Raw genomic sequence first — 23,730 nt, 5'->3', positions numbered from 1 at the left:
TCCCACCTTTCACGCTTATTTTCTAAGGCGAGGGTATCTCAAGAACACAGACCCTACGGGGCATCACCCTAAGCAATGCCTAAATGTGGCAGGTACGCCGGCTTTTCATGAACAAGAAAAAAGGTCATTCCCATGCCCGACACTGAGGAATTCCTGACTATCTGCTGTTTTGTGCTCAGGGGCCACCATGCCCCACAATCCGCTAATGCTGTGTTTTCCAACCTTGGTTTTTTGGATTTTCAGTCAATGTAGTTCAGAACCTTCCAAACCTGGAGAAGCCCATCCATACCCCCGGCCCCGCCTGCCGCCCAGCCCCATTGGCCCCTGCTTCTCCGGAGCCTGAGCCTTGCTGGGAAGGACAGTGCACTCGGCTGAGGGCAGGCAGGGCTGGGTGATGGGGCTGCATGCATTTTATATTTATGAGCAGAAAGTGGGGAAAGAGAAAATCAAAATGGAGAAAGAATTCACTTGAAGTGGAAACTCCCTTCTCTGAGAGTCTCAAGGCAGAAAGAGGGAGCTTCTCCTCCCTGAAAGCTGACACTGTTGGGAAAGTGGCCCCGACACCCACGGGGCGAGGGGATACCAGGGGTGGCATGGAGGCCACTCCGCCACCCAGTGTTGTCCTGCAGCCCAGCAAGCGCCTTCTAGGGAAGCCCAGGAAGCACAGTGCTGTTGTCAGTGCTTGGTCCCCAGAGGTGGCCATGTGGACACGCCGACCCTCAACGCAGCAGACAGAGTCCCCGCCGCCCAGGCGGGCGGGCCGGGGGCGGAGGTACCCAGGTTAGGACGAGCGCGCTCCCAGTGAGCCGACAGGGGGCACGGGGAAGTCTGCCTCAGCCATGCACACACATCTGTTTATTCTAACTGGACTTGCCATCAGCGAAGGAACTGTTTGCATGGGTTTCAAAAATGAATATCCTATCGCTTAGTAATGGCAACTACCATTAATTTCACAGAAAAAGTTCTCAAAATAAAAGCTATTTAAATAATGTACATAAAATCTCAACTCTGCCATGCAGATCTTGGCTTATCCAAAAAGCTTTCTAAATCACTTCACATAGTGTTTTATGTGTCTTTCCCTACATGTTAATTACACAAATAATACTAAGTAATATCTACAGGGGACTTAACACAGACTTGGAGTTGTCAGGTACACTCTGCACATTTCCACACACGTTATCTCACTGATGTCTCAGCAACCGTATGACACAGGTACTGCTCCTCGTACTCCGTGTCACAGATGGAGAAAGAGTCACAGAAAGCTCAATGCCATTAAACTGTTAACTAGCAGCACCAGAATCTGAATGCCTGATCACAGACATGGCTACAATATTCACGGTCCAATCTCATTCTCTTCTACACAGGAAGATAAAATTATCAGCATTATCCAAAGCTCCTCAACTAAAGAAAGTACAGTTTTCTGACTTTATAGGCAGTACAAACTGGAACTTAATCTCTGCCCAATGAGCTTCAGAACCACTCCAGCGAGGGTGCACTGCCCGCCGTGTCACCGCTGGACTGCAGACCCCTCCTCTGATCGGCCATGTTTACTTGCACCTGCCCTAACTCTTTCAGGGGCCACAGGGGCCTGATACCGTCTTAAAGCCCCTCCTCCTCCACCTTTTATATTCTGCACTCAGTCAGTGAAACTGTGAGAAGAACTGAAAGCAATTACAAGGATGTCAAGAGCAAGGGAGAAAGAAACTGGACAAATATGAAGCCTGTACAAAAGTCCTTCTCACCCTCTCCCCGCCCTCCTCCAAACATTGCTAATCTACCTTCGTCATTACATCCATGCTCAGAACCTAGGAGAAGCGCCTAAAAAATACACCAGGGAAAACATGAGGAAAACATGTGGATCCCTGTCACGGGTCTGTGAGGAGCCACATAGAACACGCACCTGTTCACGGTCACGGCAGGCAGAGCACGCACAGACAAGACAGCACTCTTACAAAGTCAGTCTAAATTAAAACTTTCAACACCTTTCCCCACCGAATCTCCCAATCAGAAAAGCCAACGAGAGGCCAAACTGTCAGAACTGGGTCTTTTTCTTTTCTTCTCCTCTTTATTTTCAAAGCACATAATGGACAAAAATGGGAGAAGAAAAGTAGGGTCTGGGCAATCCACAAACTGGATAGCGGCCCCTAAGACAGCCACCAAAATCAAGAGTTGACTATATCCGAAACAGTGAAATGGCGTTTCATGGAAAAGCATCGTCATTGCATTCGATATATAAAAAAATTTTAATGGTTAAATGAAAAAGCAATTTAAAAGTCTACTTTTCTATCACTGAATTTGGGGACTCTCAGCTCTGCGTAGGGACTTTTGTAGCATTTAAATAATGATTATTCCTCTTAGTTCTCATTCTGATAGCTGAGAGAATCCTCAATCTTCAAAAACAAAAACAAACCAAAAAACAAAAACAAAAAAACTACCTTTCCCCCCAACGAATGCTCTTATCCCCCTAGCTCTGCGGAATGTAGGCTGCTTGTGCGTGAGGTGCCAGCGGTGCAGGCCGTCCGTGGTGAAGGGAAGGCAGGCCTCCAGACCAGCAAGAGCCGAAGGGACGGTGGCCTCAAGTCACTGCACATAAAACAGGTCTTTCTAAACACAGTTCTAGAAACACCTGGCTTCAGATGAAGGATCAGGAGAAAACCATGAAAGCACTAAGACCTCAAAAGAACCAAAATGAAAGCTTAGAGTGTGGCTGTCTTTCAAAAGTTATACCCTGTGTGTTGATCCAAAATGAAAAGGATATGGGAGAGAAGATGAACTTTGAGGAAAAGCAACTTGATGGTGAGTAAGGCTTGGTGGGCATACCTGATACCTGGCGGTCTGATTTTCAGAACTGGGATGTCAATACTGATGTAATAATCTAAATAAGAGAAACAGGAAGTAGAGGTAGAGGGATGGCAGCACACGCTAGTCAAAGTATTCACAACACCCCTGAGCACGGGCTGGTGACGAAGACAGTGGTGACGGCACCACCAGCCGGGGGCACGGGAACGAGAGCCTGCGCTTAGGGCCAGCCTTTCGGGGGACACCCAGCCAAATACTCTAGAACGAAAACTTAGATTCAAAAACATTACAAATGAAAATAATTTCCGTCTAGCAAACAGAAAATCTTGATCTACAAAGTAAAGAATACAATTTGGGGTGGATTCTAAGTTTTATTGTCTTATTCAGCTTGTTTCAAAGTCATCAGAAGCCTGGGGTGACCACACGTGACCTGGGCTCCGCACAGTCAAGGGCCGCTCAACATCAAATTACTAAATTTAACTCAGTAGTTTAGGGGAACCAGAAATTGATTGGGCCCCAACTGTAGAATACTGATAATCTATAAAGTGAGCCTCAAATGCTCCTGAGGGGAAAGAATGCCTTCATAAAGAATGGCAAAAAGATCTAAAAGTGAAGGCAATTTGTCAAAAGAGATTATTTGATTACAAATCAAATAATTACAAAAAAAAAAACAAAACAAAACAAACAAACAAAAAAAACAAATGCAAAGAAAAAACCCCAAAACCCTGTATATCAAAAGAAAAGGCAGATCCCCTGATTTAGCTAACTCTGGAAAGTCTTAAACTTTCTAAAGTTTAGCACAGACATTACAGAAAGCGAGTGCAGCCGTGCAAACACAGCAACTAACCAAAGTGCATTGAAAAGATAAGCACCCCGAAAAATCAGGGGACAACTTGGAGAAAATTAACATTGCCAAAACAAAGAACAAAAGGAATTACTGGAAGGAAAAATTAAAAGGAACACGATGTTAAATGCTAAGTAAAAGGGGCTCAGGAATGATGGTGTAACATTGTTCTTCAAGTGGTCTGTAAAGGGATTTACGGTCTAGGAGGGCAAGACTATGTTTTAGAGGAAACGAATGCTATAATCAGGAACAGAACGAAACGAGAAAAGAATCCTGGCCAGATGTGAGAAAACCCTGAAGCCCAAGCCCTCCCCAGGGTCTGGGGTCCCCACCTGGAACAAAAGCAAGTTTACACCCTGACGTGAACACAAGAACAGACACCCACTGGTAACAAGGGAAAACCTTTATCTGACAGAAGCAGACTTGACCGCTTCCGTAACTGGGATGGATACGCTTCTGCCCCGAAGGCTCCCGAGTCCGCGGCTCGGTTTCCTAGCCTGGCACTCTGAGCGGCGCTGCCCGGTGAGGCCGGCCCTCCTCACACCACTCCGAAGCAACGCTTCCCAAGACAAGGAATGAGGCTTGTCAATTACCTTGAGCTCCTGCAGCTGGTCAGGCTCATAGAGTTTGGGGGACAACGCCTGAGCCAGGAAGGCGTCCAGCTCCTGGCGACGCAGGATCCGTGCTCCAGGCCACTGCACCATATACCTACAGGGGGTGGACAGAGAGGGTCTGGTGTGAGGATGGAGCGCTCACCGGTCACACGCACAACCTGGCATCCAGGTTCCAAGGGGACTCGGGATGATACGAGCTGGGGGGCACCAAGAGCTCTTCCCCAGCATCTCTATGTACACCGGATGACACCTGCTACAAATGCGTGTCTAATCACCTGGGCTGAACAGAACGTTTGCTTTCAGAGTGATTAAAATAGCACACCACATTTGCACAGACTGCAAACCAGCTGCTCAGTGATTTCTGATACAACTTCACTCTTGTAAGGTAGTCAAACCCTCGAAACACACTGGAAGCATCAATTTACATGATTTATTTTTTTCAATTCAAGACCAGAATCCTGGGAGGCAGACTCTAGGTCCAAATAAGGAAGATGTGTCTCCTGACAAGGGGCGAGTGTTGCAGGAGACGAGTGCGCAGAAGAGGCTCCCGCGCCGGCAGGTGAGCACCAGAAAGGGGTCCCGGGAACGAGAACTAACGCCGTGGCCTCAGAACCAGTGCCCGCAGGCCCTGGACACACCGACCTCCCAGGGCAGCCAGCAGTGTGGCGGGGGAGGGGGGGCGTATCGATTTATAAATCTGCAACGTCCATGTGTGCCATCAGCCCGGGAGCTGCCAGGCGCCCACGCTCCTTCCCTTACTCACCTTGCCACATGTACTGCCTCTATCACAACCCTGGGGCACTGAGCAAAGGGGCGGCCGCTACGGCCCTGGCCCAGCTGTCCCCGAGAGCCCATGGGCCCAGCCCTGCACTCAGCAGACTGAAGGATGACCTAGCACGTTGCCGCTGATTAACTTATGGTGACGGACCCTGCGACCTCTGGCAAACGGCTCAGAAAGAGCAGAGAGAACGGCGACAGGCCTCACGAAACTCTTCCCAGTCCTGTCTGCTAAAGAAGTTTTCTCAGAGCTTAAAATGAAAAATCTAAGTCGACAAAAGAGGACGAGTCGGTGTGGAGCCCACCTCATGTGGAAATAATCAATATTTCACAGGAGCACACACAACTGGGCAAAGCAGGGGGCTCTGACCAGCTGACTGACTAAGACACGTATTTTTAAAACAGCCTGAGAGAAACACGGAAGAGTTCGCCAGGTGCCCGGTGCCTCTCCACCTCTGCACACGCCGCCTCCCGTCACGTGGCCCCCATAATCCTGAGGGGCCACCGCTGTCCACGTTACAGGCGGGAGACACAGGCACAGAGCTTACGCACTTCGCAGTGAAATTGCAAAGGGCAAGGGGAAAGTGACGGTCATTTCAAGTAAGCGAAGAGTAGACCTTAAATCTCTACGGTATTTAGACGTAGATGCGTGTATCTGAAAGAAATGCAAAAGCTTTTCGTCACTAAACTACTTGCAAGGACAAAGCCTCCAACCTTGTGACCCTGCCATGTGCAGCACAAGGTCTTACTGATTGTGGGGTTCTGTGCAAGAACCTGCAAGTGTGAGGGAAGCCCCCCAACGACATCTGAGAAAGTTACTGTGGGAACGCCTGTGCTCCGCATACAATGTCCTTTGCCTGCATGTCTGTGCTATACTATTTTTAGTTCTTCCTTCCTAAAAACTGTGATAAAACACACAGAACATGTGCCACCTTAACCACGTGCCAGTGGACAGTGAGGGCATCAGATCCGCCCACACTGTTGCTTGGCACCTCCCCCTCCCGCCCTCTCCCTCCTGTGAACCCAAAAGACACTAACGCCCCCCCCCAACCCCAGCCACATGTTCCTTTTAACATCCTGAATGAGAAAAAAGGCTGTCTTGGGGACAGCCTGGTTTTCTCAAGATCTTTCTTGGTCTTGGCAGCAAAGACTCAGAAGTCAATTTAGCTGAACAACAAACAGTCTTTTTGTTAGAATGCCTGATGTTTCCTCCACCTGGCTTTCTGGTCCTTTTGAAACAAAACCACCCATCACCCGTTTCTCACTTCTATCCTCAGAAAGGCTTCCTGGACGTAAATGCTCAGACTAACTCACACCACTCAGGCCGTGTCCAGGGCATCACGGTGAGGAGTAAAGGGTACCAGGGCGACGGCCTTGCCTGTACCCCTTGCCACACCGCTCCACCTGGGCAGACGGTGTTCCCGTTGCCTCCCGTTGCTCAGGGCCTGGGGCGGGAAGGTGTCTGGGGCTCCCTTCACTGCCCGCTGCTGCCCTGTCCATGCTGGGGAGCTGGGTCGGGGCAGGTCCTTGTGTGGCCCTCCCAGAAAGGCTGCGTTCCTTAGGGTATGGGGACAGGCACCACAGGCTGCCTGTGTCCTGCCAGGGGGCTCAAGCCCTCCATTCCCTTAACTCATCTCCAGGCCTGAACCTAGCCGGCTCCTCAGGGGAACGTGAGCTCTCTGGGATGAGGGTCTCGGCCCTACCCTGGGAAGGCCCCTTTCTGCTCTGTCTCGGGCACTAGCTTCACCCCCACACTGAATCTCGGCTCGGGTCTGCACCCCACCCACTCCACCCCCCACTGCGGTCACAGTGTTGAGTTTGGGGCATAAGTGACCACCACTGCCTCCCTGCCCTGGAGGCAGGAACAGAACCTCACGGGACACAGGCACAGGCAGACTGAAAATCTATCGGGTCCCCTGTTTGCAAGCACTGCCTCCAGGGGCTGCCACCCTGTTAGTTCATGTGCCGTCTACATGATGGGATATCTGCAAACAAGTCGGTGTTCATGCCACATCCACCCAGAGGAAGACGAGAAGCCACCCAGGACTGGATGAGATGTGGTAACTAAACTTAAGCACGAGCCACGATGTTTTCCTGTCAGCAAAGCACATCACGGGGCAAGTGGCAAAATCTGAGTGAGGCGCGTAAACGAGATGTACGGACAGGACTTTTCCGATTTTGACAATGTCTTTGTTTTTAGAAACACACACCAAAGAGCTCAGGGGTAGAGGTGTCGCACCCAAAACTGCCACTCAAGGGGTCCGGACGCATGAGCACACAGACACACAAGGAGAGCGACTGCAGTAAAACACTAACATGTGGGAAGTTGGGGTGAAGGACAGCCACAAACTCCTTCAACTCCTCTCGCAGTCTGTTCAAGTTTGAAGTTATGCAAAAAGAAAGAGAGAAAAAGGAAAGAGAAAATTAAGGGAAGGGAAACACTTTTGTGGCCCACAGCCTGGCCTTGTGACTGCTGACCTCTGCCCCTGCCCCTGCCCACCCCCGTCCCGCCCCAAGCCACCAATGCCAAGGGTTTGTAGCCGCACTCCCACCGGCCTTAGCAGGGAGCTGGCCTCGAGCTCAGGTGCTCCTGTTGGCTGACCCGAGTCCTTGGTCTGCAGCAGAACCAACCTACTTGCCTTGGGTTTGCAGACCACTGACCTTGAGGGTGAAGGACGATACGGCCTGACCACACTCGAAAACACCTGCCACGGATGCCAGCAGGTCCATCCAGGGTCACGGCGACACAGAACCCACCGCCTGGGCACCGCTTCTCCTGCACGCAGCCCCCTCCCCATTCCCCACACTTTCCCCTTAAAAACCCACCCGCTTCGCCTGGACGGGGAAGATGGCCTTGGAGACATTAGCCTGCCCTCTTCCCAGGTTGCCGGCTTCCTGAGTAAAGCGACCTCTCTTTTCCCACCATCACTCGTCTCTCGAGTGTTGATTTTCCAGCGGAGAGCAGCCGAGCCTGAGGTCGGAACCAGTTCTGTCCAGCTATAGGTTGTCTGCTGGGTATCACAGGACCTCACTGCCCCCCACCCCAGGACCTAGGCCCAACCCCAGGGCCGCGGAGGCACACATCAACCCTGACTCGCCCTTGCCGGGTCTCTCCACGCACCCCCCCTTCCTCCAAACCGTGAGGCCTCCAACTCAGCCCACCCACTTAACCAGAGCGTGTGCCGTGGAGCACCTGCATCCCCCAGCACCAGCCCATCCTGGAGCCCAGAGTGTAGAAGGGAGAACAGACCCTCTTAGTGGAAGCAGATCGGCCCGTTTACTGGTGCCCTGGCCCCCAAACCCCCAGGGACTTGTCCCATGAACAGCAGTCCTTCACCTCTCCCTGATTCCCTCTCCTCAACCAGCTCCACCTCCTCAGGACCTGAAACCACGAGAGGCTTTCCATGCAGGAAACCCCAGGGGATTGCCTGTCTCCATAGCCAATCAGGTCACCCACCTCCCACCACAGTGCCAGAGCCTCTGGTGACATGGCCAGTCCCACTTACTAATCCTTCCATTCTCTACAAACCACAAAAAAATCAACCGTAACGACTATCTTAAAAATGGGCACCAGGACAATCCTGAAATCTGGAAGGCTTGACAAGGGCTGTCTGAACAATGCCAGAGAGACGGCCTAGGAGGGGCGAGGACCAGGATGCAGACCAGGTGCAGAGGGCGGCCACGGTGCATCCCAGGTTGCGTGCACGGATGGCCAGGGAGGCCCCAGCACCACAGCGCCTCGTCCTGCTCCGAGTGCGGCCGTTCCGTCCAGGTCAGCTGCATAAGCCTCAGGTGAGGCAGGCAGCATCCGCTGGGGTAAAGGCCACACACCAATTTAAACTTGGAAGACAGAAGTACAATCGAACAAATTTATTCTTGCTAATTTGATCTCAGAGCAGCCGAAGTCTTCACCTCTAATGTTGGGCTACATAAGGTCTGTATTAATAAAAACAGGTCCATAAATGAACTTTCCATTCGAGAAACCAGAAGCTTCCAAACGAAGATCTAGTCTCTCCCACGAGCTAATTTTCAAAGCAGGTAAAGGGAAGAGCCTGAAGGAGAGGCTTCTAAATTAGTTACTGGCCTTCAAGCCTGTGAGGAGCTTAAGAAACGTCAGGAAACAAACGCTCGGCTACGGCTGTGTCCTCCATCTTGTTCCTTGAGGGTGAGGAACAGGAGAACTGGTGGCCAGGAAGGAAAACGCAGAGGGCTGGGCCCCAAGGTTGCCAACAGGGGTAGGGTCCATATGTGCACTGTGCCTGCCTACTGCAAACACCCTGGGAGAGACTGGCAAATGCGGACTGTCTCCACCACTAGGAAGCAGGGCTGCTGGGAGAAAGGGGCCATAATATCTCTGTAGGGAAGGAGGGAGGTGCTCCCAGGATGATGGAGAACTGTCAGAAGAACGGAGGCCAGCCTGACACGACCCCAGAAGGTGACCACAAAGCACCAGATCTAGTCTGCCAATAGTGGACTAGGGGCCACAGAAAAAGACAGAAGCTGTGAGTCTGCTGAGGCTGATGGAATGTTTAAACTGAGTGCCTCCCACAAAATGGGACAGAGCAGCCCCACAGGAGCCCTGCGAACATCTGCCTCTCCAAGTGGCCAGGGTGCAGGCACACAGCCCAGACAAGACCACAGCAACAGAGGGACGGCCAGTGTTTGGTGGAAAAACCAATCGGACTGGTCACCTCCAAACACAAAGAGAAAATCTTAAATGGACCCTGAAGTTCACACAGAAAGAAGGTATGATGTTGACTGTGATGACTGTATTAGAAAATGTCCTGATTTGTTAGACGGTCACACTGAAGTATGTGGGTTTAAAAAAAAAGCTCTATTTTGCCCCCCAACCACCACCTCCCATTCTGCAACCACCAGCTTCTTCTCTGTATATAGGAGTCTGTTTGTTTGCCATGAGCACGGAGTCCTGTACAACTGCTGAATCAATGTGTTGTATGCCTGAAACTAACATAATGTTATGTATCAGTTACACTTCGATAAAAAAAAATCGAACTCTTTAAAAAAAAAAAAAAAAACAACAACAACAACTCTTTGTATTGTCCTTGCAACCTTTTCCCAAGTTGAAAATTGGTTCAAAAAAACCCTCAAAAGGGGCGCCTGGGTGGCGCAGTCGGTTAAGCGTCCGACTTCAGCCAGGTCACGATCTCGCGGTCTGTGAGTTCGAGCCCCGCGTCGGGCTCTGGGCTGATGGCTCAGAGCCTGGAGCCTGTTTCCGATTCTGTGTCCCCCTCTCTCTCTGCCCCTCGCCCGTTCATGCTCTGTTTCTCTCTGTCCCAAAAATAAATAAACGTTGAAAAAAATTTAAAAAAAACAAACAAACAAACAAAAAAAAACCCTCAAAAACCTACTGAATCTAATTCAGGTATGCATGCCAACTCAAATTAACTCCCAGACACCAACAGTGTCTACAGACTTAAGGGGGCCATCAGCTGAGGGCACGGAAGCATGCAGCACCCCAATCCGGCTTTCAATCCTTCTCCAAGGACAGGAGCCAGCCCCCTAGAAAGGGCAGGGTCCAGGGCTAATCTTGTGGGGGGCAGAAAGCAAGAATATGCTGGGGGCACAGACGACACAAGGGTCCATGGAATGAGCACTCCAAAGCCTGACCTGGAACATCTGAGTAACCAAATCAACCACACATCAAGTTATAACCCCAGGAATTAAAACAGATAACCTCAAGTCCACACTGATCTACACGTGATTAAATACATGCAGGGAGAGATATGTTTTCCCTACAGAGCTCCAAACAATACATAATATGTACAGCCTTCAAAATCTTTAAGATTTAGAGGATAAAGTACATTTAAAATCATTATGGTTATTTCCAAAAAATACATGTTCACCAAATACACCTGTTCTGCACACAGACCACCCAGGATCAGTTCAAACCCACGCCATGCTGCCCCAGACTGTGTCCCCACAACACACACGACTGGGGGGGGGGGGGGGGCGCCACACCTAACCTACCGTAGGACGCAGCACAGCACCGTGAGATGGGTGGGCACGCTGGCCGGGTTGAGCATGGCTGGCGTGTCCGACCTCATGCAGGCCAGGAAGGCCCTCATCCTGCGGTTCTTGTCCTCCACTGCCTTCCCCAGCCACAGCCGCTTCAGGTTGGGGCAGGTCCACTCCCTGAAGGCCAGCGCTTCCACCAGTTCCGGCGTCTGCGGAGACTTCCCTTTGTAAGCTGCCCACTCTTTGATGATCACGGGGGGAACTGGAGGGGAAGAGCAGAGGAAGACCATTTACACCCCGGCTCAGCCACTGGAGGCCAAACAAAACCAACCCTCCAGTAATCACAGTCTGAAGGTGCCACTGCTCACACACCAACGCATTCTCTCATCAGCAAGCCACCGGCCACCAGTCCTCAGGTCTAGAACATTCTGTCCCCTACGCACACTTTCGTGGCACATTCGGATTTCCAGTCAGGCTACCGATAAATTTCTTCTCGATCAAATTATGACTTGACTTCCCCATATAACTAATACGTATAAATCAAAGATGTTAGAAAAATTTTATTATTTCAATCCATTAAGTTCTAATAGTAACAACTGGCAAAATTTACAAAAGTATGTGATTATCAACATATCCTGGGAAATCCAATTTAGATAGCTCATCTTTCTCTACATAAACAGATACTTTCACTAATCAGATTTCAGAAATAACTTGCACTTGGTGCCACTTCGTGTAAAGGTCTCCTTCCACAAACGTTGATTAGTAAGCATAAGCTACCCCAGAGTGAGACCCCAAAAGCCTAGCAAGGCGGCAGGAGCAACAGTCAGTGTTCTGAAATCCCAGTGACATCAGCTTACAGTAATTCCATTCAGGAAGACTGAAGACAAAGCATAAAATTCCCCATTTTATCTCAAAACAGGCAAGAAGGTCCAAGTTGATGTAACAGAAACAACAGTGGCCTCTCATCTACAGTTGCTTTACCACTATTTGAGTTCAGTTAATTCTTAAACCACGACATGCACCATTCCCCACATCATTCTGAATGAAGTCGAAATGAAGCGTGGCAGGAGAGACAGTGCAGACCAGGGAGAGAGCACGTCCCAGCCCCTCTCCTTGGCGCTAAGGGACAGGCCGACGCTGGGCTCGGGGTGTGCACTGCCAGGGAACTAAGGCTCACTTCGGTCCGTGACCGTCAGAACAGAAGCAGGGTGGCGCAGTGACTCCCCGGGCACTTTCCACAAGGCCGTTCTATCCAAATGGCAGCACCCAGGCGGGGCTCATGTTCCCTAAAGTAGTGCCCAAGGCAGACAGGAGACTGAAGGCCCAGACTCTGCCCACCTGCAGCCCCACCCCTCCCACCGGCATAGGGTCCTGCGGGTCGTCGGCAGCTGCCCAGCCCCAGACGAGGCAGGGAAAGTGTGCCGCAAGGAGCCCAGGACTCCCACCCCAGAAGCAGGCTGCTGGAGCAGGGGTGCAGGTCAACAAAATTCCCCCAAATCGTCCTCTTACAAAAAAGTTACTGTTTTGTCACAGGGAAAAAAGCCCTTTCATTCACATTTGAGTATCTTAGTGTTTAAATGTCAAAGGAAAATCTAAAACACATAAAACGATTGTTTTAAAGTCCATCGAGTCCAAACAGATACACATGTATATATAAATACATGCACCTTTGTATTCATCCTTACTTTTAGATGCCGGCCACACCCCCACGCAGTCCCCACTGCCCAGCCGACCCTGTCCTTGGACTCACAATCTAGCCCCACGCCTGCCAAGCCCCAGCATACTCGGCACACACAGGGCGGCCATCATCGCCACGAGGTCCCCTCTGCCGAACTAGTGTCAGGGGCTGGCAATCATCAGCTCCAGATAAACAGGCCAAGGTTGGTCACAAAACAAGCCCTTAACCAGCAGGCTGTGTGTCCACTGGTTGATCCACAAAGCTAATTTTCATGCCAAAAAAGCAAAAACAAATCTATTTTGTAACATACTCCTTTTTGTGGCAAAGACTTACAGGCGATGATTAGATTTTATCTTTGGTTGTAGGATTAGCTAATGTAGCTCCTCTCCCTTTCTCCCCACCACACGTGCACGCCTACACCCGTGCACACGCGCACACACACACACAGGCTGGCTGCCTGTGCCCGGTGCTGGCCTGTGCCCAGTGCCGGGTCTCTGATCTGACCCCCTCTGGAGGCGTCCCCACGAAGTCCGTCTCTACCTGCGCCTGTGACTTCCCCTCCATCAGCTCCATCTCCACTGCTTTCTAACACCTTCCATGGTCATCCCACTTTATCAGTTCCTGCTTTCACCTAGAAACAGGTTTGGGGAGGCACGCCTGGGTGGCTCAGTTGGTGAACCTGATCACGGACTCAGGTCATGATCTCGCAGTTCATGGGTTGGAGCCCCGCGTCAGGCTCTGTGCTGACAGCTCGGAGCCTGGAGCCTGCTTCAGATTCTGTGTCTCCTTCTCTCCCTGCCCCTCCCCTGCCCACACTCTGTCTCTGTCTCTCTCTCAAAAATAAACATTAAAAAAGTTAGAAACAGGTTTGGGGAGCACATACTCATTCCTGAGGTCAGAATGCTTATGGTCCAGGCCCCATAGAGAAGGGGGCTGAGCCAGCTGCTCACGCGCGCCTGTCCCCCTCCCCTGGGGGCCCGCCCCCCAGCAGCCCATGCATAGGGCGGGCTCAAAGGGCCCCACATGCGCCTACACCTTCAGGGAGCTGCTGTGCACACATACTCCCAGCCGGCAGAGGCTTCGGGGAAGTACCGGAGATCCAGGGAACCTGCTCTGCGCCCACCAAGAGGGAGGCAGGAGGGGGCCTTGCTCCCTGTGATGGAGGGTCTCGCATACTCACTTCCTCTCATCTCCACTACTTATGAGCAGCTCAAATCTAATTTTGGAAATGCATGTCTAATTTAAGAAAATCAAGGTGTAGGAACACAAAACTTTGTTCCAAAAACAAAAGCAAAGCTGTCCTGACTTGCTTTATTTTTAACCTATATGTATCTGTTTTCGGAGATCTTGTATGCCACCACTTACTAGTGGTGAAACCTCCGACGAGAAACCTAACAGACGTTTATAGGATACCTTCTATGTACCAAATAGGGGTGGGGGACATGGGGCTGAGGTGCCAACCCCCATGTGCCACACCACACTCAGGGTCTCCTTAAACCCTGAGGCCCAGCCTTGGGACCAGGATAGGGAAAAGGGCCAAGGACTCCCTTTAACACAGTCTTGATGAGGACACACGAGGCTCGCAGCCATTCACAACCGTGTGAGATCAACTACAGGCTCGTTACCCAGGACTGACTAATTAAAGACTAGTGCTGATAAAGAATCCCAGGAACATCCATTTCCAGGGTGACAAACAGCTGCCTCTGTGTACACGTATGTGCCCCCCTCCCCCAGAATGTGTACAGCCCTCCCCGGCCCCACCCAGGACGGAGGGCTCGGGCTCTGTGACTCCACTCACAGAACAAACAGATGAGAGTGGCCAGCTAACAGTAAGCCATCTGGGCTCTTACGTCTGCAAAAAACACTGGTTATATGGGGACTGCATACGGGGACTGGGTCATTAAGAACACAGTGAGCATACATGTCTGCCATTCAGGCAAGAGCAGTGGGATATAAAAGCATGTCCATGACGACTCCATTTTAGAAAGACATGTTCAAAGATGTGACCTCACGCCCAGAGGTCAGCAAAGCCAGCTGCTATTGGTGAATAAACCCACGCCACCATCAACAAATACCCATCTCGGCTTTTCCACTGACAAAAAAAACTCACCATTTCAGGCAGACTTGAAAACACTCAACATGAGATCATCTTCCTTTGCTTACGCTAGAGCAAAAACCCCAAGGTATCTGTTTTCTGTATTAGTAGAGGCTACTGCACCTTCTTTACAGAAAGTACCTCTGCAAAACACAATTTGGAGACATAAAACACTATTACACCTAAGCTGTCCGTGAGAACCCGTTTCCATCAGACGTTAACCACGGTCCACGGTATCACATATAAACACATGACCACCAGCTATAAATGTTATAATGCCGACTTGGGATCCATCCCAGACCAGGAATAACGAAAATGTTTCATTCTGCAAGCCAATTTCAACCAAGCGGTGGTGGCTGCCTACAAGCCACGAGATGAAGGACATCTCTGAGCTCAGTGCCAGAGCACCGTGAGCACTGGCCACACCGGCCACCGGCCCAGTGTGCAACACAGGTGCGGCTGAGGGGAAGATGGAGACAAACACCCCCCACGACTGCAACCGGCTGGACCTCTGGTCTCTATACGGGCGTGTGTGCAAATGTGCATCGGGGGCTCGGGGCGGGGGTGGGGGGGTCCTGGTCTACCTGCTGCGCTAACTAAGGTCATAGAAAAACAACAAAACCACACATATATGTAAAAACAAACTCTGGTTCCTTCGCATCAACGCAGATACAGAAAACTGGGCACAATGGCGGCTGTTCCTTCCGTCTCGTGGGACACTGCCATGCGGGGGGGTGGTGGAGTCCAGCTGGCTCTCCACTTCCTCGTGCGAACAGGTGTGGGGACACCCTCCAGGACTCGTAAGCCACAGACCACACACAACGTGTGGTTACAGACCATGCCCGCAACTATTCCTGTCCTCACTTTCCCCACATACATCATTCCCAGGGCATCAGAAGCTTGGGAGTTCAAGGGCCTATGACAAATACTGCTCTGAAAAAGTGCCCCACAGCACTGCCACCGAACACCCCCCTGAACACTGCCACTGAACACTGGCCCACAGCACTGATCCACAGGCTCGGGTACTCAGAGGTCCGTGAGGAAAAGAGTTGGTAATGCTACTTCTGGAAAGCTTCATAAAATAAAGAAATTCAGATTAATATAAACAGCCTTTGTAAAATCATGGAGAAAATGTTTATGATAAGCAATTTCCACACATTCTAAAACAGCACACTGACGTTGGCCCTATTATTTTGTTTTATAATATAATCCATGTGGGGATGCCTGGGTGGCTCAGTCAGTTAAGCGTCTGACTCGCTCAGGTCACGATCTTGCAGTCCATGACTTCGAGCCCCACGTCAGGCTCTGTGCTGACAGCTCGGAGCCTGGAGCCTGCTTCGGATTCTGTGTCTCCCCCTCTCTCTCTGCCCCTCCCTGCTCATGTTCTGTCTGCCTGTTTCAAAAGTAAACATTAAAAAATTTTATAATATAATCCATGTGAACCAATTTAATTTTACTCATTTTTCATCAGCAGTCCCAATTATTTGACACAAAATTTCTATAGCAAATTGGAACACAAAAAAATCCATGTTCCCTTTGGCTTTTCCTGATGATTTATAAAATGGAGACTCTGGGGAAATCCTTTCTAAAATAGTACTCAGGTACATAAACTTGCTTCCTACAGCCACAAATCCATCTCCTGTGTCTGTAATTTACATCCACTTGTTTTCTACAAGCCTGTCTCTATCATTTACTTAATTCTGAGGTCCTGGGGAGTCTTTTACAGAAAACAGAGGCCGGTTTTCATAAGTGGACAATAATTTTAAACTGTGCACAGCACAGAACTTTACCTCCTGGGTTTTCTCCTCATCAACTACAGCTGAGGAGTCTCGTTACCCTGCAGTCTTTTTGGAACCTGACCCTTTCTTCCAGCCCCTCCTGTTCCCCTTGGCCGGGTGAGGGGCAGCCAGGCCAGAGCCACCAGCAGGCCAGGAGCGTCACGCTCCAAGCCTCCAGCCTCCAGCCGGGGCGCTGGCCCCAGGCCCAAATGCCAGCAGCCACAGAGGCAGCGCCCTGGTCCCGCCTTGCCCCAGAGCAACTGCGCTGTCCCCATCCAGCACCCGGGGCAAAGCGCTTATGCCAGGTCTGTGGTCTTCCGCTTGGCCTGCTGGAGGGGCCTAGAGCCCCCGATGGTGACTGCAAGCAGCTTACTGTCCTAATGAACAAGATCCTGATGAATTTCCTAACAGTAACACGATGGAGACCAGGGATGGGCACACAGAAAATAAACTGCCAGCATGTAATTCAGTATGACTTTCACAGGCCAGAGTTTTAGGGACCCGAGAGTGGATGTCCTGTTTTAACCATATGATGACTTTAGAAAGGCAGCTTGGCAAAGTCACACGAGCACTCGTATGTCATGTACACTGTATGGTATGTAGACCGATTGAGAGAGCACATTTCCAAACGGATATAGGTCTTAAATGTGACCAGAGCTCAGTACTTCTAAACAACCCTGTAGACTTCCATATGCTCTCGGACTAGTCCTCTGACAACAAAGCCGTTCTGGGGAAGCCCGGTGGTCACGGTGAGCCTGCTGAGCCCACACTGGCATGCACAGCATGCTGACACCGTGCTGGATCACGAGCCTCACCTGCCACAGGAGGCGGGCTCACCTGGGACCCACAGAACGGACGGCGGGACCAGAGGGCATCTGAGAACCAAACCTGCCCCAAAGACCTCACAGCACACAGTCAGTGCTTTCAGAATCTCCTGCAAAGTGCCACTGACCTCATTTCATCCGCACACAGTCTAAGAGTGGCCATAGGTAAAACGGGGTTTTAACAGGCTCCTCTGTCAAAGCTCGCTGACCGGGGCCTCCTGAGCAGCTGCCTCCTTCCAGCACGACCAGCATTATCACCCTCACCTCATCCAGAGTCCCGAGAACTTGCTTCCTAAGGACACTGAGATGTAGTCACTTAGGACACAGCTCAGGCAGGAAGTCCACGGCAGGGGTGTCACCACACTGGCGTTCAGAGTCGGCTGGCATCTAGGAGTGGGCCTCAGGAAACTATCATGGCGCAGTGTCAATGAGCCGCGTCAGGTCACCGGTGCACATTCGTCTCCTGCACGAGGTTTGCTCCGAGGGAGCGGACAGTGTTCGGGCTCAGCGCTCACAAAAGCTCTGAAGGACAAAACTCTTCCCTGTGGAGAGCTAGCACTCCAGTTAGCGGGACAGCCGGCAAACAGCAGCACGGATTACCGACATAAGAACCTTCTCCATAGGCTGTTTTCCCTTATTAATACGACCGAGGCATGAAACAAATCCACAGGTCCCCGAAAAGACCAAACAGGCCTGGGTTCCAAAGCTGCTCCTGAGAGAGCGAACTAAGACCTCTCTACTTGTAAACTGAGAGGTCAGATGGACAAACCTCTCCACCTAGAGGTCCACGGTTCTCTGTAACGCACATCAGTCACACACTTGTCTGGGTACCACCGACGTGCCAGGGCTGCCTCAGCTCCACGTAGGCAGGGGCACCCCTCTTTTCCCGCTGCCTCAGTTCGTCACCTGTCCCTACCCAACCCATCCTCCTGAACAGAAACGTCACTCTTACCTCACCTTCAGTGGCTTGCCCGTGGTCGCTGACGCAGAAGTCAGGACCCACTTTCTTTCGTCACTTGAGCAGAAAGACCGCAGCACGCTCAGCACCAACATCCCCCAGAACGTCCACCGGTCCATGCACCCCCATGCATGAAAGCTTCAGGGCTGGCAGAGCCCATCTGTACCATCCCCCCACCCCCTCCTCTCTTCACTGTCCTAGCCCCGAGCCCTGACCCGTCCTCCCTCCGCAGTGCCAGATCCCACCACATGGGGCGCACACACACCCGGCCTGCAGCACAGTGCGCTGCTCTCTCGCTTATGCCCAGAGGGTGCTGGTTTGTGCGGTGAGCGCTGTCCCGTGCCTCCTGCTCGCCTGCTGCCTGCCCACAGGCCAGCCCGACACCTGCACCGCCCAGGGTCACAACGCACGCGCAAGGTGGAGAGCAGTTCTCATTTCCCACCCATCCCCCACACCCACAGCTCACCGGCGGCAGAGAACCCCCAGGAAAGGAGGGGCGCGAGCAGAGAACACCCACCCACCCGGACTGCTCTACAAGGCTGTGGGCACTGCACAGGGGACCCATCCTGGAGACCACCTGAGGGTCCCAAGCTGTGATCACTGAAAACTTCCAGGGAAGGTGCTAAATAATAGTAGGTGTGTTTCTGGAACAGAAGCAAATGAGGAAAAGACCAGCTTTTACCACCAAAGTCAAAACGGTGCGCTGGAGCCAAGGACATGGCAGGAAGTGGGGCTGCCCAGGGCTCTGCAGCAGCTGGCAGGCCAGGCCCAGGAGAGAAGCAAGGGGCCTAGGGTGCTCAGGGCTGGTGGACACTGGAGGGGAGGTCACAGCTACGGGGCCCTGTGCAAAGTGAGATGCGTCCACCAGGAACGTCCCGGCCACGCAGAGCCGGCTGACGATGCTCGGTGTCTCCCGTGGCACCTCCAGCCCCAGTCAAAGTGGCAGATGTGTCAGCAGGGGCTGCAGAGCTCAACGGCCATCCTCAAATGGCCTCACTGACAGAGGCTTCATTTTTTTACAGAACCACATTTTGGCACGGTAATCAGAAACAAGACATCAGGATCTACGGATCAAGTTTTCAAAGTTGCCAGAATCTCTCCAGGTTAGAGTCCAAAGGTAAGACCCACTGTCACCTGCGTCCCCGAGTGCCACCCGACTGCAGCACGACCAGGCCCACGCTGCCCCAGTACACACGCAGGGGATTCGTCCCCAGACAGCCTGCGCTGAGGGGATGATCTGGTGACCTACTCTCCACAGCTGAGGATATTCTTAATTCAGACTGTACATTTTGGAAAACTTTCCTATATTTCCTAAGAAATACACAGTGACTTTTACACTCCCTACGTTAGCAGATAAAATTACCCAGAACAGAAAGGCACAGTTCTCCCCGAGTATTCCACCGGCCCACTCGCTGGAAGATGGAAAACACGCGCTCTGACCTCAGCTTTTGCCAGCATGTCAAGCAGCACCTTGTGTCCCTCCACTCCACTCCCCTCCACCCCAGGGTCGGTCGGGTACAGCCCTGGAGGGAGACCGCTACCAGGACCCTGTCTGCCGCGGGCCGTGCGCAGTGCGCAGGTACGCGCCACCTGCACAGAAGCAGCTGCAACGCGGTGAGGTCCTCCCCGGGAACACAGACTCTGTAGTCCGGACGCGCCTGCGGACACCAGAGCGGATGCCACTGTCGCCCTGCCGGGACGCGCTAGCCACGGCGAGATGGCGCCCGTCTAGACCGTTTCCAGCTCAATGTCCAGTTTAAAGTGGAAACGGTTTACCAAATAGACACCATGACTGGAATGTTACTGAGGAAAACAGCCCGGGGCCTGTCCTCCTCTCCGAAGGGCCCCGTGAAGCCCACCGTCTCACGTGGGGACGCTCAGGGCAAACTCAGTCACAATCCTCTAAGGCTTTAGAAAATGCACAAGAGATAACGAGGTACCGAGGAAAACAAACAATGGATTTCACAGTACATACATTCTGGTGGAAGTCTGTTCTTTCTAAAAGCAAGTCTCTCAGTTTTCTTTCTGCTTTCTGCCAAGCTAAACAGCACTCCGTAAACATACTGGCGAACTGGCCTATAGAGCAGGGCGGCGGGAGGCAGGTCTTTGCTGGCTTCATCTTCAATAGAAACAGCAATTTTGATTTCACCCTTTGCATGGAAGAAAGCAGAATAATATTGCACATTTTTCATGTTGAATTCACAACAAACTCACAGAAATATACTGTATTATCTCCAGTTAACGACATTGCAATTCCATTCCACATCAATGCTTAACCACTTGTGTGCAGCAGGATGTTTAGGGAGTTCATTAGCAGTTGTCAAAACATATGCTCAGAGAGTCAAAATAAAATCTATGTGGTTTCATCCTGAATCTGGAACCAAAGCATAAGAAACCACAGACGATCCCCAAGTCTTTGAAACCATCTAGACAGATAACAGCAGACAACAAATAGAATAGAAAATGCTGAGAACTTGCAAACTTTACTATGAGTCATGAAATTCGTAATTTTTAATGGCCTATGTACAATCCAACAAATGAGTATCCTGAAAACAAAATGGTCAAATTGTCTTCACTAAGCACTTCCGTAAAACACGGCCACGTGCAAGCACGGTCCCCCTGCAGGCACTCTCTTCAGTGCTGTCTGATTTGCGAGGCTTTGGCACGTGGCCGGCCTCGGCACAGGACGAGGGGCCATGTGTCCCACACCTTCGTGGGGGCAGGACCTCTGTGGCCCCGTCTGTCTCAGATGTGCTAGGGAGTCAACATACATCAAGAGATTCGGCAAGAGTTTTACTCAGTTGTATTCCTAATGTAAGAACGTCCATATGACCTCCAATGGCTGTTAAATTTATCGATACGTATCTTTCAAGAATTCCATAGTATTTGCTCTTTGTTCACATAAATTTAATTTCAAAATTGGTCTCTCCCTATCCTCACGAAGCTGGCACCACTGTGTGGCGGGCACTCTCTCCAGGCCCCTGGCTCGGCTGGCTGCCTGCGTGAGCGTGAAGCCTCGCCCACTGAGGACATCTTGGCCTGAAAATTTAATACCAGAGCCACGCAGCTTGCAGGAAACGGCATGCCTGACAGTCTAAGCTTTCCCTAACATACAGAAAAATTTTAGGTGGCATTTTAAAATCTGAAAAGATAGTTGTTTACTTTTGTCAACTACAGTCACTTTATTACTATTTGCCCTTGAGATAGATCAGTGAGTGGTGGAAGAGGACAGGCCACCTGTCACTCAGACCGTCCCCAATCAGACCACAGCAGGCAGGGCAGAAGCACAGGGGTCCGGGACCTCACAGCCCACACAACCCCACGGCACAGGGCGCGATTTCCCCCGAACCTGGGCCCCTTTAAACTCAACAAGTCCTTCTCCCGCGAGAGGAACTTTCCACTTACCCTTATAATATGCGTTGCCCCTGAAAAATAAAATGTTTACTTCACAACCATAATCTGAAAAGCGAAAGCATACGTGCAGACCCATGGCAAATAGTACATGAGACTTGGAGGCAACCGTAATTCAAAAATAAATGAAAGGAGCTGAGTTACTGTGGTGCCCTTTGACACAAGCGAGCGACACTCGGGTCGGCCGGTTAACGGTCGCAGCCACGTCCAACTGCTGTGGGGCAGGGGGCTTCTGCACTTACAGACCCCGCTTTACAAACCACAGATGGATTGCAAAACAGGGAGAAAAACATCTGATGATCTGTGGTGGTACAGACACCGATGAAAAGGTGTTAAAAATACAGGATAGCAATAAACCAATTTTACATGAAAAATCTGGTCACCAAGGTTACATGTTAAATTGTGGGTCCAGGGTTATAAACACCAACATAAAGACTACAAATCACTGAGAAAATTTAAATGGACACATAGATCCATTCAAGACACCAGGATTCAAAACCAATGCCACGCTGGATGTATATTTAAGCGTACATTTGTTAAGACGTTACTCAAGTGGAATTATGACACTGTGTAAACAGAAAACTGCATTTTCTGACCGCTAACGTGTTACACAATCCCATACTGGATTTTCTGTTCAGTGCCATAGAAGCTGCACTCGACAAGCAAGCCCTCCAGAGGCCACTCCAGAGGGGCACTTCCAGGACACATGACAGAACAGGTCTTGTATGTGACATCAAATTAAACCTGACATTAGAGCATCAACATGGTGCAAGAAATGTTGAAATTAGAAATAAATTTACAAGTCAGAAAATAACACGATGTGCCATTAATTTGAAGTTTCAAAAGTATTTTATACCAAATGGAAGGGAAAGTAAGATTTTCCCAAGTTCTCCGACTGCATTTACTGGTACACATTTCCGCCCTTTCCAGGTCTGGGAAGCAGAAATGCATTCCATTTCAGATACCTGCCTGGTAAGACAGAAAACGCCCGCCGTACCTTGGTCAGGACGTGGAAGATGTAGGGGTACATCAGCCCCTTCTTGTGCCGATGCTCTGCCACTCTCAGGACCTCAGGCGCCACCGGGGGCAGGGGCGGTGTGGTGATGTCCATGTGGTTCCGTGTGGGCATGGACAGCAGGCACGGGATCGGCTGCACAGTGCCCATCTGACTCCCCTTCCCTTCAGCGAGCTGGCTGCCCGAGGAGGCCGTAGACGAGCCTTCTGTCTGCAGAGCCACAGGCAGGGGAAGGGGGGTTGGGGGGGAACAAGTCAGCTCATGTTTTCCCTTCTTTCACCGTGCCCCTGTGCAAAGGACCACTCCCCAAAGACAGGGATGGGAGCTGCCCCGAGCCCGGCTGGGGGGGGGGGGGGGGGGGGGGAGGGTGGGGTGCACCTTCTGCCGGGTGACCCCCCTCACATGGCTAGTCCCCAGGGCCCCTGAGGGGGGAAGTGGCATTCTGTGGTTGCTGACCCCTGGGAAGCCACCCTGTCCCACCTGCTCCGTGTGGCCCATGTGGCCCATCCGTGTGATTCAAGTTCCGTGGAGACCCTGCCTAGTGCCAAGAAGGCAAGGTCCTCTGCCCAGATGACAAAGGGGGTGCCCGGAAAGGCTGTGTCCCTGCCCAGCAGTGCACACAACAGGGGCTCACACCTACTCCTCACCACCACGGCCGGCAGTGGGAGAATAAACAGAAACCCTAACTTGGGCATTCTCTTCTGTCATTACAAAGCCCCAAATTAAGTACGCACAGGAAACCATTTACCAAAAATTAAAGCAAAAAACAAGCTAATTCCATTAAAACTGAGGAGTCAGACCTACATGACAGAAATATGTACACAGTAAAACACTATGAAAAAATACCCACTCAGTAACAACCAACCGCCAAAACAGAATGTGTGCAAGCTGCACAGGAAAGAGTGGGGGACTCAGGGATGTAGGGTGGCAGGCAGCAGCTAAGGACATGGAGGGCAAAGGG

At 51.2% G+C, this 23,730-nt stretch overlaps 1 protein-coding gene across 4 annotated transcripts in view; it reads right to left on the bottom strand.

Annotated features, from left to right (window-relative positions):
• Positions 1-23,730, bottom strand: part of FAM120A (family with sequence similarity 120A) — a 96,041-nt gene that overhangs the window by 13,597 nt on the left and 58,714 nt on the right. For all 4 annotated transcript variants that reach the window (XR_003964193.1, XM_030293668.1, XM_030293669.1 and 1 more), the window contains exons 9-12: positions 22,752-22,979; positions 20,319-20,493; positions 11,023-11,272; positions 4,237-4,351 (exon numbers count right to left, since the gene is read on the bottom strand). Coding sequence is in view for 3 of the 4 variants with exons in the window: in XM_030293668.1 (XP_030149528.1) it covers positions 4,237-4,351; positions 11,023-11,272; positions 20,319-20,493; positions 22,752-22,979 (768 nt within the window). In the remaining variant the exon portion in view is untranslated. The remainder of the gene's footprint in view (positions 1-4,236; positions 4,352-11,022; positions 11,273-20,318; positions 20,494-22,751; positions 22,980-23,730) is intronic.

The sequence above is a fragment of the Lynx canadensis genome, chromosome D4, assembly GCF_007474595.2.
Source record: "Lynx canadensis isolate LIC74 chromosome D4, mLynCan4.pri.v2, whole genome shotgun sequence".
Classification (NCBI taxonomy): Eukaryota; Metazoa; Chordata; class Mammalia; order Carnivora; family Felidae; genus Lynx; species Lynx canadensis.
Note: the sequence above shows the minus strand (reverse complement) of the source record. Positions and strands in the feature narration are given on the sequence as shown.